Source organism: Exophiala xenobiotica (genome assembly GCF_000835505.1).
Source record: "Exophiala xenobiotica strain CBS 118157 unplaced genomic scaffold supercont1.1, whole genome shotgun sequence".
NCBI lineage: Eukaryota > Fungi > Ascomycota > Eurotiomycetes > Chaetothyriales > Herpotrichiellaceae > Exophiala > Exophiala xenobiotica.
This window is the reverse complement of record NW_013562494.1, coordinates 1,079,004-1,094,839: the sequence shown is the minus strand read 5'-3', so window position 1 is coordinate 1,094,839 and position 15,836 is coordinate 1,079,004. Positions and strand designations below refer to the sequence as shown.

At 52.1% G+C, this 15,836-nt stretch overlaps 6 protein-coding genes across 7 annotated transcripts; 4 read left to right on the top strand and 2 right to left on the bottom strand.

The window, feature by feature from the left end:
- Nucleotides 1-919: 919 nt before the first annotated feature.
- On the top strand, nucleotides 920-2,262 carry PV05_00434. Of its 2 annotated transcripts, XM_013465329.1 has the most exons (3): nucleotides 920-1,140; nucleotides 1,200-1,470; nucleotides 1,522-2,262. In XM_013465329.1, exons 1-3 carry the CDS (start codon nucleotides 1,035-1,037, stop codon nucleotides 2,126-2,128), a joined length of 984 nt encoding a protein of 327 aa, XP_013320783.1. In that variant the 5' UTR covers nucleotides 920-1,034; the 3' UTR covers nucleotides 2,129-2,262. The 2 variants fall into 2 exon arrangements, with proteins under 2 accessions (XP_013320783.1, XP_013320782.1); XM_013465328.1 differs by having other exon boundaries at nucleotides 920-1,470.
- A 157-nt stretch (nucleotides 2,263-2,419) lies between these two features.
- Nucleotides 2,420-5,284, top strand: PV05_00433 (pre-mRNA-splicing factor ATP-dependent RNA helicase PRP43). The gene has a single exon (XM_013465327.1). It carries the CDS (start codon nucleotides 2,619-2,621, stop codon nucleotides 4,908-4,910), a length of 2,292 nt encoding a protein of 763 aa, XP_013320781.1. The 5' UTR covers nucleotides 2,420-2,618; the 3' UTR covers nucleotides 4,911-5,284.
- A 1,935-nt stretch (nucleotides 5,285-7,219) lies between these two features.
- PV05_00432 (uncharacterized protein) lies at nucleotides 7,220-9,379 on the top strand. Its single transcript, XM_013465326.1, has one exon. It carries the CDS (start codon nucleotides 7,247-7,249, stop codon nucleotides 9,242-9,244), a length of 1,998 nt encoding a protein of 665 aa, XP_013320780.1. The 5' UTR covers nucleotides 7,220-7,246; the 3' UTR covers nucleotides 9,245-9,379.
- Nucleotides 9,276-11,127, bottom strand: PV05_00431 (uncharacterized protein). Its single transcript, XM_013465325.1, has 4 exons — nucleotides 10,870-11,127; nucleotides 10,799-10,821; nucleotides 10,385-10,746; nucleotides 9,276-10,335 (listed from the first exon to the last, which is right to left on the bottom strand). The coding sequence occupies exons 1-4, from the start codon at nucleotides 10,902-10,904 to the stop codon at nucleotides 9,436-9,438; spliced, it is 1,320 nt and encodes a 439-aa protein (XP_013320779.1). The 5' UTR covers nucleotides 10,905-11,127; the 3' UTR covers nucleotides 9,276-9,435.
- Nucleotides 11,128-11,849: 722 nt separating this feature from the next.
- Nucleotides 11,850-13,677, top strand: PV05_00430 (uncharacterized protein; the record flags this gene model as incomplete). Its single annotated transcript, XM_013465324.1, has 1 exon — nucleotides 11,850-13,677. The coding sequence occupies one exon, from the start codon at nucleotides 11,850-11,852 to the stop codon at nucleotides 13,416-13,418; it is 1,569 nt and encodes a 522-aa protein (XP_013320778.1). The 3' UTR covers nucleotides 13,419-13,677.
- Nucleotides 13,626-15,237, bottom strand: PV05_00429 (uncharacterized protein). Its single transcript, XM_013465323.1, has 2 exons — nucleotides 15,114-15,237; nucleotides 13,626-14,994 (listed from the first exon to the last, which is right to left on the bottom strand). The coding sequence occupies exons 1-2, from the start codon at nucleotides 15,157-15,159 to the stop codon at nucleotides 13,769-13,771; spliced, it is 1,272 nt and encodes a 423-aa protein (XP_013320777.1). The 5' UTR covers nucleotides 15,160-15,237; the 3' UTR covers nucleotides 13,626-13,768.
- Nucleotides 15,238-15,836: the final 599 nt, after the last annotated feature.

Genomic DNA, 15,836 nt, shown 5'->3' with positions numbered 1-15,836 from the left:
CTGGTCCTTTCGGCACGTTGTAGCACCAACAGTCTCCGAATCCTCCCGGCAGGTACTAGTATTCACACAGTCCTCCTTCACGTCCGTTAAAGTCCCATCGTCAATTTCACTTGCATGCACTGGTGGACTTCGCACATAAGGCCCGATCTGCAAGACTGGCCTGAGGCAGACATCGATCCACTTTTTAGGCGAGAGTATCTGAGTCTTCGAGACTCCTTCGAACCTCGAGCGTCGTGCGTGGCTTACTTTGATGGAGCATACGAGCCGGATCGGTCGCGAAGTTCAGTTGAATAACCTGACATTGGTATACCAAGTCGTGCAAGTTTACCGACACCCTGGACCCGGATACTAAACGCAGTCTAACGGATCCTCTTGTTCTTGTTTACTGTGCAAATAAAAGAGGGCCTTCGAATGTCGCGCGACCAGTTACCCGGCGGTGAAGGGTTTTCGGATGGCGCTTGTATGAGTCCAGACGAGAAGCTCAGTGAGTATTGTATACCGTCAAAGTACTCCAGCAACAGCTGCTGATGAAGTTCTCGCTTTTTCTCTACGATGTATGCGGGAAAGTTCTGTAGGTTACTCGAGCATGGGTAGGATATCTTCTCATCCCCCGGTGAGGTCACTACGTTGATACTTTTTCAAATGTTCTGTTGCGAGCCCCGGCTGCGTCGGGGGAGCTCCGAAACATGTCGTTCTCGTTTCAAGTGGCGTTATGGTTGCTATCTCTACGTGTTTCGCGTATCGAACGATGTTCGAGAAGAGTCACGCCACGCGTTTACACGTGTTCTGTGGGTCATCCTAATGGTCAAGGCGAGAAGGGCCTACCAGGTGAGTGATCTGCTAGCGGCAGGGTCCAGTGTGTGGGCTCGATATATGAATGAGCCATGGGTATAATATCAGTACGTTCGCTTTTGGTCTACCCATCCCACCCGCTGTCCTCAAACCCAAAAGGTCCAAACGCAGTGCTGAATTTTGTTTGTCATAGAACCAGTCTTTCTTTGGCCTCTTAGATTCTGAGAAGGCTTGTCTACACGATGGCGACGATGCCAAAAGGGATGGAACATGTTGACCGAAGAGAACTTTACACCTCGCTGCCTGCTCGAGTTTTCTACCTACAGCAATTTCTTGAATTTGGTGCAGGTAAGCATTTGTAGTCATTGACCCTTGTGTCGGACGCTCCTCCTCTCATACTCGGGCAGATGATGTGGCTGCCCTTAGCGAGGGACAGAAGTATATCAAAGCCATAATACCAGCGATCGTGAACATGGTCTACAAGAAGCTACTGCGGCACGACATCACTGCTAGAGTCTTCAGCACCAGAGACAGTCGTAACGAGGAAGACCCGGACCGTTGGATCGGTGAAGAAGATGCTCAGATTAGGCACAGGAAGATGTTCCTGAGATGGTATCTCACAAAGCTCAATTCCGATCCTAGTAAAATGGAGTATTGGCAGTATCTGGACAAAGTTGGGTGTGTCTAAACTAGGCAGCGACTTTCGAAAGGGCAACTAACATTGTGCAGATTGATGCATGTGGGTAAAGGCCGGAAGAACCCTCTTCATGTCGACTACATATTCCTCGGTGCCTGTTTGGGTTATATACAGGATTCGATGACGGAGGCTATTCTGTCGCACCCCCGACTGGATCTGACACAGAAGATCGCGATCGTCAGGGCTATCGGCAAAGTGATCTGGATCCAGAATGACCTGATGGCAAAATGGCACATTGAGGATGGTAAAGAGTTCGCCGATTCAGACTGGAACGATGAATTGCAAGCCGAAGCACAACAGCCAGAAGGGTACGTGAACGGCAAGAGAGTGTTGGGCAAGGTAGACGAGGACGACAGCTCTATTGATGGGACAGCGTCATCCATATCCTCGGAAAAGAGTACGACCAGTCTAGGACGGACAATGGAACAGGTCCGACTGAGTAACGAGCAGAGCAAATGTCCATTCAGCGGGATGGCGAATGGCGGCCATGAGTTGAACAGCCAGAGAGCTGCAACGTGGAGACCGCGAAGGGATGATCCCATGGTGCCACCCTCTTCACCAACGGGAATACCACGTTTGCGTGTCATTGATGGAAAGACGGTCGGAAAGGAAAAACTCGGCCTCAGTCCTTTTGAGTAGCAATAGCAAAACAAAACCACTCATCTTACGAGAGACTGCCAATGCTCTTCCGCGAGTTTTTCTGTCAAAGTCGAGACGTGAAGAGCCTCAGTAGCCTAGGTATATGACATGGACGAACAATGGACAACTAACTGCTCGTCGAGTTCATGTCTTCAGGAGAAAGGCGCTGCACATGACTCTCTATACGCTCCACCGTAGAAGATGTGTCATTCGCCGAGTCATAGAAAATCCGTCAAAATGGCTCAACTGACTCAATAACAATCCCCCGGCAACTTTTTTCTCCCTCGCCATCGGATGTCCCTCTCGGCGCAACTGTATAGATCATAGACTGCGACAGTCTAGAGGAGTTGGTCACCTAGACGAATTGTGTCTTGCCACTGGTTTCAGCCTCGTTGCGCTCCCAAACACACTTCTTTGGAATTTGCGCCTTCCTCTACTCACCTTCGCACCCTCCATCAACCAGCCTTTGGGGCCTGCGCCGTACAGCGCAATGGCTGGAAAACACCCTGGCAATCCTGACGGTGCGCCTTCGAAACGCCAAAAGACATCAGGCGACATGAATCCTGAGACCAATCCTTATCTTGCCCATTGGAATGACAATGAGTCGAATGGCTATAGCAATGGCTACTCGACCCCGGCAAATGACGGCCCTCTATCAAAATTGCAAAGACACAAAACCACCGCTGCGCTTGCTCGCGCCTGTGAAGACGGCAAGACGAACCCGTTTACTGGTCAACCCTTCTCTGAACGCTACTTCTCCATTCTACGAACGAGGAGAGACCTTCCTGTACATGCGCAAAGAGACGAGTTTCTCCAATTGTACCAGAAGTCTCAAATCCTGGTCTTCGTGGGTGAGACTGGTTCCGGAAAGACTACACAAATACCACAATTTGTCCTCTATGATGACCTGCCGCAACAAGAACGCAAGCTGGTGGCCTGTACACAACCACGACGAGTAGCGGCCATGTCGGTAGCAGAGCGTGTGGCGAATGAAATGGATGTCAAACTTGGGCAAGAAGTCGGTTACAGCATCAGATTTGAGGACATGACAAGCCAGAAGACCATACTCAAATACATGACGGACGGTATGCTTCTGAGAGAAGCCATGAACGACCATGAATTGAAGCGGTACAGCACCATCATACTCGACGAAGCCCACGAGCGGACATTGGCCACCGACGTGTTGATGGGCCTACTAAAAGAGGTGGTGCTACGCAGGCCAGACTTGAAACTGATCATCATGTCTGCCACTCTTGACGCACAGAAGTTTCAGCGATATTTCAACGATGCGCCGCTGTTGGCTGTTCCTGGTCGCACACACCCTGTCGAAATCTTCTACACTCCTGAACCCGAGAGAGACTATGTGGAGGCTGCAATTAGAACAGTCCTGCAGATACACGCCACCGAGCCTGAAGGAGACATTCTTCTGTTCTTAACTGGAGAGGAAGAAATCGAAGATGCATGCCGGAAGATATCCCTCGAAGCCGACGAAATGATCCGTGAGGCTGATGCCGGCCCGATGAAAGTCTATCCTCTGTACGGCTCGTTGCCTCCAGCTCAACAACAGAGAATCTTCGAGCCAGCGCCACCTCCCCGTAAGCCAGGCGGGAGAGCAGGACGAAAATGCATCATCGCCACCAACATTGCCGAGACGTCTTTGACTATCGATGGTATCGTCTACGTGGTTGATCCTGGCTTTGCCAAGCAGAAAGTGTACAACCCACGTATTCGTGTCGAGTCTCTATTGGTCTCACCGATATCCAAGGCATCTGCTCAACAGAGAGCCGGTCGTGCCGGTCGTACTCGTCCTGGTAAATGCTTCAGACTTTACACCGAGGGAGCTTTCAAGAAAGAGCTCATCGAGCAAACCTATCCTGAAGTGTTAAGATCAAACTTGTCATCCACAGTCCTGGAGTTGAAGAAGCTCGGAATTGATGATCTTGTCCATTTCGATCTGATGGATCCTCCTGCTCCGGAAACTCTCATGCGAGCTTTGGAAGAATTGAACTACTTAGCCTGTTTGGACGACGATGGCAATCTAACCACCATGGGCAGACTTGCTTCCGAGTTTCCTTTGGATCCAGCACTGGCAGTCATGCTTATCTCATCCCCGGAATTCTACTGCTCGAACGAAATTCTAAGCTTGGTGGCTTTGCTTTCGGTACCTCAAATCTTTGTGCGACCAGCTTCTGCCCGCAAACGAGCAGATGAGATGAAGAATTTATTCGCCCATCCTGACGGTGATCACTTGACCTTGCTGAATGTCTATCATGCCTACAAAGGACCTGAAGCACAGGCTAATCCGCGACAATGGTGCCATGATCACTTCCTCAGCCTTCGCGCTCTCCAGTCTGCCGACAATGTGCGCCTGCAACTCAAACGCATAATGGAACGGGAGGAGTTGGAGTTGATGTCGACGCCTTTTGAAGACAAGAAATATTACGAAAACATTCGACGAGCTCTCGTTTCAGGATTTTTCATGCAAGTCGCCAAGAAAGAGGCCAATGGGAAGACTTACACAACAGTCAAGGACAATCAGACCGTACTTTTGCATCCTAGCACGGTTCTCGGCCAGGAAAGCGAATGGGTTGTTTACAACGAATTCGTGCTTACGAGTAAGAACTATATTCGGACAGTCACTAGCGTTCGAGGAGAATGGCTACTTGATATCGCCCCTGGCTATTACGACATCAATGGTTTTCCCAAGGGTGAAGTCAGGACAGCACTTCAGCGGCTTACAGAACGTGTTGCTAGACGAGAGAAGATGAAGGGCGGGAGGTGATCGTTCAAATCTAGGCCACGAGAGGAAGGGCTGTTCTGAGCAATTGCGGAACTATGCGGGCGCCAAATATGGGTTCTGTGGCTGATCTCGCATAATCAATCACTCTTCAGGGGTTATCCCGACGTAGGCAACCCGGGTCTGCTTGGGGCTCGCAGCTCGTGTTACGAACCTGTCGAGTCCCAATATCTTTGCAAAGCGGTGAAGCAAGTGGCCTCAACGACTGGAAGGGCCTATATCAGCATCTGTGCAAATAGCTTGCAGCAGCATGAGCAGGGTTCAGGGACCTCGGCGGTGCTGCTCCCAGACCCGCCATAGATAGATTCTCGGATAGTACCTTATGAAGGGGCAACTCCTGTTTGACATGACGGCTTCACCTCTATAAGCTCGAATATGAGAGCGCATCTTGTACTAATAAGGAGGCAACAGTCATGCCATATGAATTTCGTAAGCAGAGAGCGGTCTGCATCTAGCGCGCCTTGCTCATGACCCCCGAGAAGGCAAGTGGTCTGGATCCCTGCTGGCCTATCGATGGTCGGCATTTCTCCACATCTGACTCCCATCAGAGCCATCAGAACCACTCACTAGGCTCAGCCTCATTCAGCTCTCGCCTAGACTCCCCGGGACACTCTCTGGTTCGCACGCATATGCATGTCAACCGAGCAGGCTCGCGAAACCCCTGTGGCAACAACTTTGGGATACCGCTAGTTCACATTGCTCCAGATACGTATTTGCTACCGTGCTTAGTTTCTGCCCGCCGTAGAGTGATCGTTGGACCTGGGGGAAATGCGTACAGTAGTGCTTTGAAATTTCGGGGCAGTGCTACTACTACAGTCCCGAAAAATTAACGGCGTGGCCGTGTGTGTCTGTGAAATAGAGTCATCGAAATGTAGAACACTTTGATTGAACGGGCTGAGTGTCTAGACCTTCGTGTTGCGGTCGAGCTGCGGGTTCCGGTAGATTGTCCAAGTGCAAGTGCCTTCAGAGTCATCTCCATATGAAATATGCAAGCACTTGGCCCGATAATTTGTATCTGTCTCGCCAGGTAATTGATTTTCCATCGCATTCTTTGTATCTTGCATGTTGCCACACCCGGTGTCAAACCCTTCGACTGGCGCTCCTCTCTACAGACCACGTCAAGCAGATGACTCCGGCGAGCTCAGCAAAAGAATCAACGTGAAGAGCTTGGGCGGTCCACGGACGCCATGGCCACACGGACAATTGATTTTATCGACGGCTCAACTTCCCCAGATGTATTCTCCTCGATGACTACCGTTACAGGCACCGTTGCATCATACGAACGGCGCAACACCCCGAGGGCATCGACTACACCTCCATCTGCTAGTGCCACATCTTCGAAGGATTCGAGATTTCTTTCATCTCGGAACATCGCCATAGCCGGATCTGCTGCAGGTGTGGGAGCCCTGTTGACGATTGCCGTTGGGATGCTCATATACTGCTGTGTGCGCTGGCGAAGGCGAAGACAAGTACGGCGTCACGTTGAGTTTCAATTTCACGAGACGCTGCCGAAGAATACTCGGAGTCTCGACAGACAATCTCGGTCTAGGACATGTATGTTTTCCCGTCACTGTTGCCCGTTGCGTTCTTCCTTGAGAATGGCTGACACCATGGTTCCCCAGTGGCGACACGTCTACCGTATTATCGAGAAGCAACCCCTGACTTACCGGCATCGTTTGCTCCTGCATACACACTTACCAGCAAGGACAAAGAGGTCGAGCCACAAGAGATCATGGGTTTGGGGCTGAGCACGGATGAATTCAACCGAAGAAATAGGTCCCGATCGCCTGCCCACAGTCTGGACGGACCAGTCGAGCTTGCATCTCAGCGGTTTTCTGCGATCAACCCTCATGTCAACGACAAGAGCACTATGCCTGATCTTCGCCATGGGAGGACGAAAGAGCGGTCGTCGCGACTGAGAAATAGCCCGGGCGTTCATAATCTGCGGGTAGAGGCATCAAGGAGTCCTTCAGCGAGTCCGGGAAGGAGGTTGCTTCCGTATGGATGAGGCGGTCCAGCTTAGATGGAATGTAACTCAACCATACCACAACTATTCCTTGCAAATGTTCTTGAAGCCGGATGCATGGTAATTAAACCTACTCGCAAATACTGTACACAACCTTGAAGGAAAGCGATGTGCAAAAGGGTGTTACTGATTTGCTGGAGAGATAACAAGGCTGAATCACGCCATACCATATTCGGTACAAGCGGCTTGTCATTCTCCACGTGACTATAATTTTTTCTGAGACGAATGTCCTTCTACTTGAACAGTTCTTCTGGCCGTAGTAAAGCATCTCATAAGTAATCTCACCGACGGACCTATGTTTGGGCGTCGAAGTCCACGTCGTCAAGGTCTGCAGTTACTTTCGTCGGCTGCTGGTCGGTCAAGAAGATTTGTCCACTGGAATCCTTTTGCCCAATCTTACAAGGACTACCTTCACGAGGTCCAGCCGCAGCACTGGCCAAGGGGACCTAAATCCAAGAAAGAGCTTACCTTACCAACAGGAGAGTACAATGCAGAAGTCATAGCGCGCGAGATGGCACAAAAAGTCAAGATGATGAAGGTTCCTGGCCTGAAACGACATAAGGTCGCAAGAGCCCAGATAGAAGGGACGCCAGAGGAGATTCTGACGTTCGAAGCACAAGCGCTTCTTACCAAGGCTGAAGCTGAACTGCCGGAACCATCCAAGGAAACAGATGGCAAACTCAAACCATTTTCGCCTTTAGAGTTCGGAACCGAGCTGGAACTGGAAGTCGTCGAGCTGTCATCAACGGGCGATGGCCTGGCATATTCGCCAGACAAAAATCACGTCTATGCCATCCCCTTCTGCGTCCCAGGCGACCGGGTCCTAGCACAAACGTTCAAACAAAAACCTCACCCGACGTATACTTCTTTAAGATTCATCAAACTGCTCCGACCGTCACCGAAGCGCGACGGCATAACACCAGGCTGCAAGTACTTCGCCGAATGCTCGGGCTGTCAATTCCAGATGATCAGTTATGAAGACCAACTCAAGCACAAAAAGACCGTCGTGGAGAAGGCATTCAAGAACTTCTCCAACCTCGATCCGTCTCTGATACCACCTGTCGGCGACACGATCGGTTCGCCACTACAATATGGCTACCGAACAAAACTCACTCCTCACTACGACGGGCCTCCCAGGAAAAACACCGCACACTGGGCAGGCAGACCTCCTCCGGCAGTCGGCTTCTCAGCGAAAAATCGGCATGTCATCGACATCGAGCACTGCCCCATCGGCACACCGATACTGAATGAAGGCCTCACCATCGAGCGCAAGAAAGTCCACGAGACATACCACACCCGCAAAGCCGGGGTCACGATTCTCCTCCGCGAATCGACAAAGCGCGTCTTCAAAACAGGCTCGCCTTCACCACCCACGGCTACATCTCCCGCCGCCGACGGCCAACCCACATCATCAGCCACCGAAAATACGGAGGGCAATACTTCTTCTTCGTCTACACCCAAACCATCAACATCCGTCCTCACGCCTTCCACTGAACCATCCACCGTGGACAGCGACTTCGCCGCGATCCCCGTGCCCACGCCCCTCTCTGTCAAGCACCACTTCCGCGCCCCCAACACTCCGGAGATAATCTACGACTACCCAACGTACCGCGACGTCAAAACCTACACCTCGATCAACCAGGACTTCAGCACCGAGTACGTCGGCGACTTCACATTTGTCTCACGCGCCAACAGCTTCTTCCAGAACAACAACTCCATCCTGCCAACTTTCATCAAATACGTGCGCGACAACTGTCTTCCTCCTCCGCCAGCGTCGACACAACTTGTTCAACAGCCCAACGAGCCGCCCATCAAGTACCTCCTCGACGCGTACTGCGGCAGCGGCCTGTTCGCCATCGGCCTGTCCCCGCTCTTCAGCTCCGTTCTGGGCATCGACATCGACGCGTACGGCGTCGAAGCGGCCCGCGAGAACGCAAAGATCAACAACATCCCGAACGCGGGCTTCATCGCCGCCGACGCCGACGTGTTGTTCGCCGACGTCCCGTTCCCGCCGGAGCAGAGTCTCGTGGTCATCGATCCGCCCAGGAAGGGCGCGAGCATCGACTTTCTTGAGCAGTTGTGCGCGTTTGGCCCCAAGCGCGTCGTCTATGTCAGTTGCAACGTGCACACTCAGGCGAGGGACGTGGGCATGTTGGTCACTGGCTTGGGCAAGAAATGGAGGTACCAGATTGAGAGTGTGCGTGGCTTTGACTTCTTCCCGCAGACGCACCACGTGGAGGGCGTGTGCTTCTTGAGTAGGGTGCCAGCATCCCCGGATGTAGAGGAAGCTTAAGGTGAGGAACGGGCGGTGTGCATGGCTGAACTTTCTTCCACAATGTTTTTACTCGAGCGGTTTATTCCTGCATAGAGTGTGTTAATAAAGGCTTGAGAGAGGTCTCATTGGTGTGATATTCTAAGTGAATCGGATTCATTTTTCTGCTCTCAGGGCCTTCCTTCCTTTCGTAAACTTCATCATCCTTCCATCTAAGAACTGCCTGGACCACCTAGCAAAGCAAATCTCCGGACAATGCTAGGCCCTATTTCATCATACTCGGCTTTCGTGTGACAATAGCTCCGAAACTCAGGCGTTGACGCCAACAGACTACCGCCAAACCAGGGGCCATGCCTCTGTCGTCTGTGGGTGACAACTTGGACTTCTAGCCCACCACTCTTCGCTCCACCACTTCGCACTTCTGACGCTCGGATACGGGCATCCACCAAATGTCTGATGTCTCGCTGCAATCTGCGGCCAAAATCCTTGTACAAGGTCGAACCACCAGAGAGGACGATGTTCTTGTATAGACCTCGTCGCACATCGATAGGGGACGACTGGATCACTCCATCGACCACGGTGGGCAGTGGTGTAAGGAAGTCGGAGGAGTAGATTTCGGGGTTGAAGAATATTTCAGGAGCAAGAAATCGTTCATAGCCCACGTCAATTGTGATGGATCTGCCATTGGGCGCAGTGACGGTATGCTTGAGAAAGCGGTCGGGTTCCTTGTCGTAGCGAGCGAACTCTTTGACAATATCCGGGCACACATAGCAGTATTCTTCCTTCACCTTTTCTGCCGTCTTCAGACTGCTATCAGGCTCTCCTCGGTCTCGCAGCAGGCTTTGGACGAAGTATGTGATATCTCGACCAGCGATGGGTATGCTCTTTATCGAAGACCCAATAACATAACCTTCTGCGACGGGAATAACGTGTGTAACACCATCACCGGAGTCGATGACGGTTCCGGTGAGAGATCTGTCGACGACTTTTGAAGATGTCCAGGAGGCAGCCAAAGCAAGAACGGCTTGGACTGCAATATAGAGGCCGGCGCAGTTGAACGACTCGAACATGATTTCGGCGGTGTTCTCGCGGTTTTCCGGGGGGTTCAAGGGCTGCCCACTTGTTAACAAGGAAATCACTGAGAGACAATGTCTTCCATACCGGTTCTGTCAAAAGGAAGTAGTGGTCCTCAGGCTCGACTCTCAGGTACTTGAATATGGAATTTGACCAGAAGCGTTCCATGTAATCCCAATTCTCGATCTGACCATGTCTGATGGGGTAGTTTATGCTGTATCCTGGACCTCCTGAGGCTGCAAGAGCTTCATCACCAATGAAGAAGTCGAGGTCTTCTGTTCCACGTTTGCCCGCCAAATTCGAACTTGGGCCTGCGCCGCCCGTAAGGTATGAAGGCTTATTGGCTGGGGCTGGTCTTCCTGAGCCTGCACCTGCTGCTCCGCCTCCTGGACCTTTCATCGCAATAGCGGTAGGAAATACCCATGAGGGAGCATCGTTCCCGGCGAACCCTAATCGCAGAGAAGTCAGAAAGGTGAAGCCGACGAAGAGAGGGGGGCGCACCAAGTTTAGAGAAGCCAGTACCACTGGTACTAAGTTAGCACAGGGTTCATCGATTCACAATGTCGGCTTACTTGTCCATGACAACGGCCGGCGTCTGAGACGCCATGCTGCAGACCGGTAGGTGGTTAACCTCGAGGAGCAATGAAGAGTCGGCAGTGCTAGGTGAGCAGGAAGGGTATTGCTGGGCCGAAGTCTGCAGTCCGGTATCGTCACCAGAGGCGAGGTGAGAGGTGAGAAACAAAGAACCCCGTCCAGGCACCAGATCGTGGTTCAGAGGTGGTCGCAGGCAGCTTTAATATGGCCGGATGGAGCGACAGTCAGACTCCCACTGGCAAGGCTAAGAGTGGATGATGGTGGGCTGGGGAGTACAAGTAATTGGGGAGCTCAGTCACGTGATCGCCGTCACCAGTTGTGCCTTACGCGGCTGAAGATTCGCTTGGCATCATGGTATCGTGTTTGTGGTCCTTGCAGTGGCTCCTTCTCCTTCGGTCCTGGATGCTTGTAGGCCGATATCTGCGGCTCAGACAAAAGCTATATCCTTCAGCCAATATACGCATGGCAAGAAAGCATTTGCAGAGTCGTTACTGCATCCAGGGAGCCCTCAAGCAGGAGCCAAGATAGTGAATGGTGTCGTCAATGGTGATGTTGCGTTCTGCCTTCAAACTCTAGCAACCTCAAGCTACCACTCAGGCTGCGCGCTCCTCATCATATCATTTCATTCCTCTAGTCTGTAATGCTCTTCAGCATTCTAGCAAAACATAGACTATGAGCAGCAGACGCTGAAGTCGCTCGTTTGTCCAGCCCAGGCCTTTGTTAGCTTGCAAACGTTATTTCTTCCCCCAAACCCTGACGGTTGTTCTTCTCGCTTTCAGCGCAACTCTCACCCTTCTCTTACTGCCGGTCTACTCAGATGTCTCTTTCTCACATCCTGCTCATTCCTTAGCAATCCCTCGAGATTCACATCTCAACTCTGTCTTGATCGGTACTCGACCTAAGGAAGCGAAATCTTCTGGTGGCCGAATTTCATGTCTTTGATCGCTGACACGCTTCAATGCCTCGACGACCGCAAGAGAATGGTGATCTCTGTGCTATTTTCATACATGCTGGAGCGGGATACCACAGTCGCCAAAATGAGAAGATCCACCTAACAGCGGTTAACGATGCTGCAAAAGTCGGCATGGCTATCTTGAAGAACGGAGGAGACGCCACGGATGCCGTCGAGATGGCGATCCGGCTACTGGAGGACAAGGAAGTCACGAATGCAGGGTATGGGAGTAATCTGACCATGGATGGGCGAGTCGAATGTGATGCTACCATAGTTGATCATTTAGGACGCAGCGGTGCTGTTGGTGCCATCTCTCAAGTCAGGAATCCCATCGCCGTTGCTCGACTGGTCCTCGAAGAATCCACCAAACCACTCTCCCTCCAGCGTGTACCACCAAACCTCCTTGTCGGTGCGGGCGCCACGGATTTCGCCCACGATAAAGGTGTGCCGATCCTACCTCCGGACTTTCTGGTGTCAGTCAATGCTCGTGATCGCTGGATCAGATGGAGACAAGATCTCAAAGATGCAGAGGACAAGGAGGCACGGAAGCGGACTCAAGAGCAAGGCTTGGGAGGATCAGCAGATACCGTTTCCGCTGCTTCTGAGCCACGCCCTAGCCTCGCCGGTCCTCCAATCTCATCTCCGTCTACGCAAAGACGTCCGAGCCTGTCCAATATGCCTCCAATGATTCGGCCGTTGGTCGCCTCGACTGCCGATGTTCCGACGCTGGCGCTGGGAAGGAAGGATGGAAACACAAGCTTTCAAGACACAAACGATAAACTTCCAACCCTTGGGTCAACGCTGCCCCCGGACGATGAATCTGCATTCACCGATCAGAGTGACGATGCCATTGATGACAGTTTGCAATGGCTAACGTCACCTCCTAAACGTCAAAGAATGAATGGCTCATTTGACGGTCCTATAGGAGACGACGACCAAGAGGTGGGATCGGAGCCATATTCAGAAACACAAAAAGTCCCGAACCAGGACAGCGACCGGGAAGACGACATTACAGACACTGTTGGAGCAATTGCCGTAGATTGCTTCGGTCGGATAGCCGCCGGCTCATCTTCTGGCGGGATTGGCATGAAGCACAAGGGCCGATGTGGTCCTGCAGCCCTAGTTGGGATTGGTACTGCAGTCATTCCTGCTGATCGCCAAGATCCGACGCAGACCTCTGTAGCCACCGTGACGAGTGGCACCGGAGAACACATGGCCACTACAACGGCTGCAGCTACGGCTGCGGATCGGGTCTATAACTCGATGCGGAAAGAAAACGGGCGGCTTCTGGGGTGTAACGAAGATGAAGCCATGTATTCTGTGATTGACCAAGACTTCATGACACATCCTGGCGTGGTCAATAGTCATTGCACAGGAGCCATTGGCATCCTGGCAGTCAAGAAGATGCGAGACGGCATTTACTTTTACTTTGCCCACAACACCGATTCATTTGCAGTGGCTTCGATGCATTCGGAGGAACGAAAACCGGTTTGTACCATGTCGCGGAGCAAAGGACAAGGGTCGATCGCACAAGGTGGACGAGTGTCACGTTCCAGATTTACCCGTCTCCGATGAGGATTTGCAGCTTGTGCAACCGAGGAGCAAGGAGCCGGTGACATGCGTCGTAGCCCTGTTTTGCTTGCGTCCACGTCCAAGGAAAGCGGCGCTCCAGGAGAATGACTGCCATGGGTTGAGAAGTAATCCTAAACGAGCAAGGTAGCACGAGAGTCTATGCTCTTCGAGATGCGCTGCCAGAACAGCAGGGAAAGGGGAGGTCATGGTGCTGGACGTATTTTTAGCTCGCTGTCCTAGGTCGAGATACCTTAGATGCGTCCCGATTCCTAGAGCTCAATCATGATACCCTATTATTCCAATTTGCGACTCCCGTATACCCACTCGGGTCGGCCCTTTGTTGCATGCTCATCTCATCTCCCAGCAGCTGCCTGCTTCTTTTTCGTCTTCTTCGCCACAACCACCGGCCTGGCCCCGTACTGTCCGACAGTCAAGTGCGTGCCACAAGTGAGACAGTCTCCATTCTCGGGGACGGAGCAGAAAATACTCAGACAGATACTGCATACAAATCCAATGCTGACTACATTGCGATGACAGAAGCAAGCCGCTCGGAAGTCCACGTCAATGCGCGTCGGCAGGATCAAGTGCCTGCTTCGCGTCATCGGACTTGGCAAGAATGAGAGGAGCAGATAAGTCAGGAAAGCTTGCGACGCGGATGCTCCGGACGACGAAGTGGGTAGTTCAGCGGGGATGAAGATGCCGTGCGTCGCATCGGCGGCTTGTTGGAGGAAAACGGTCGAGTCGGAGGAGGTATTGGAGCCATCATTGGACTGGAGATTTTGCTTCTTTGTAGTGGGAAGAGGGAGCGGGAGTTGCAGGATGTCAATGGGTATGGACAGACGCTGACAGGCGAAAATGGCGTTCATGATGGGGATGTACTGGTGCGCAAGGTCCGTGGAGGGTGAGGCGGAGATCAGGAGAATCCGGGATTGCAGGGTGTTGGTGCCCGCTTCGGTGGTCGCGGAGACGGTGTTGGTCGCGTCCGTGGTGGTGGCGGTGATGGTTGTGGCTCCGATGAGAGATTCGGCGTGTAGGATGGATTCGCGGTTGATGTGGCTTAGGGCGAGGGTGAGGGCGCCGGCGATCATGGTCGATGTGCTGGATGAGACAGAGTCTGGGGTTGTGGTGGAGAGGAGGATGGTGAGGTTATGGAGGAATTCTTCCTCGACAAGGCGGAAGGGGCGGTATTTGTTGCCTTCGTCCGAGGTGGTGGTGGTGGTGGTGGCGGTCGTGGTCGTGGTGTTAGAAGAGGAGGTGGATGAAGGGGGTTTGAGGTTGAGGTTGAGACGTTTGGTTGGTTCATGTTGAGGTTGAGTCTGGTCGGGTTGATGCTTTTGGGAAAGACGAGATGGATGAGAGTCTGGGAGCTTCTGTTCGGTCGGGGAAGGATAGAGCCATTGGGCTTTGTCACAGTGGGAGGCAATGACGGCGACTTTGTTGGTGTAGTTGGCGGCGAGGTGGGCGTTGATGAAGACGAGAAGGTTGGCGATGGCACTGGAGAATGAGAGGGTGGGAGAGAGGAGCGACCATGCTGCTGGGTTGGTGTCAAGGATGATGGACAAGAGGGATGGGGATTGTTCTGGCTATTGTCAGGCTCGGGCACAGCCTTGTGATGGTGGTGGTTTTATGACAGCCTTGGGATTGGGGGAAGGGGAGGTGATTGGTGATTAGGCTGGAGCTGTGGCTCTTGGGGCTTACCTTGTGAGGGTTTATCAAAGTGATCGGATGCGTCGACGGCATTCATGTTGATAAGAGATGAGAATGGGTGGGTTGTTGAGGGATGGGGATGACGCCGTTGGGAAATGCAATGACAGGACTATACGAAGAACAAGTGTAGGGAGAGGTGAAAATGAAAATGGTACGGAGATGTATTCGGCCATTTTGCCTTCAGCCACAAATGGGACGGAGGATCAGCCTCAGCCTCAGCCACAGCCACAGCCACATGTCATGTTGATTGAGATGGGTTTCTGAGAGTTAACGATATAGGAGCTGTATTTACCAACCTAGGTACACTGGTACACAATACAGGTAAGCAGGTCGTGGCAAGTCTATATTTTAGGTGAAGACGCGGCAGAGAACTCTTTTACGAGGTCGTAGGAACCATCATCAAGAAACCATCAGGAAATGTTCTGGGCGCTTGGCCTCTGTCTCGACTTTCGTCAGTGTCGGTTTGACAAGTCTGGACGGTCCAACCGGAGGCCAACGTGGGAAATATCATACGCTGTTTGGGTGCTGTTGAATACATTGTACGTATAGGAACTTTGAGTTAGAGATTAACACATGTCATTCCCCTCCCATTTATCTTTATTGTCATTCTCTCTGTATTCGTCAGCCTAAGTTAGACCACGGAACCACCAGCCAAACCCCCTGGAATCCTGGGAGCCTGGCACCTGGAAATTTTTATTTTTCTGATATCCACGT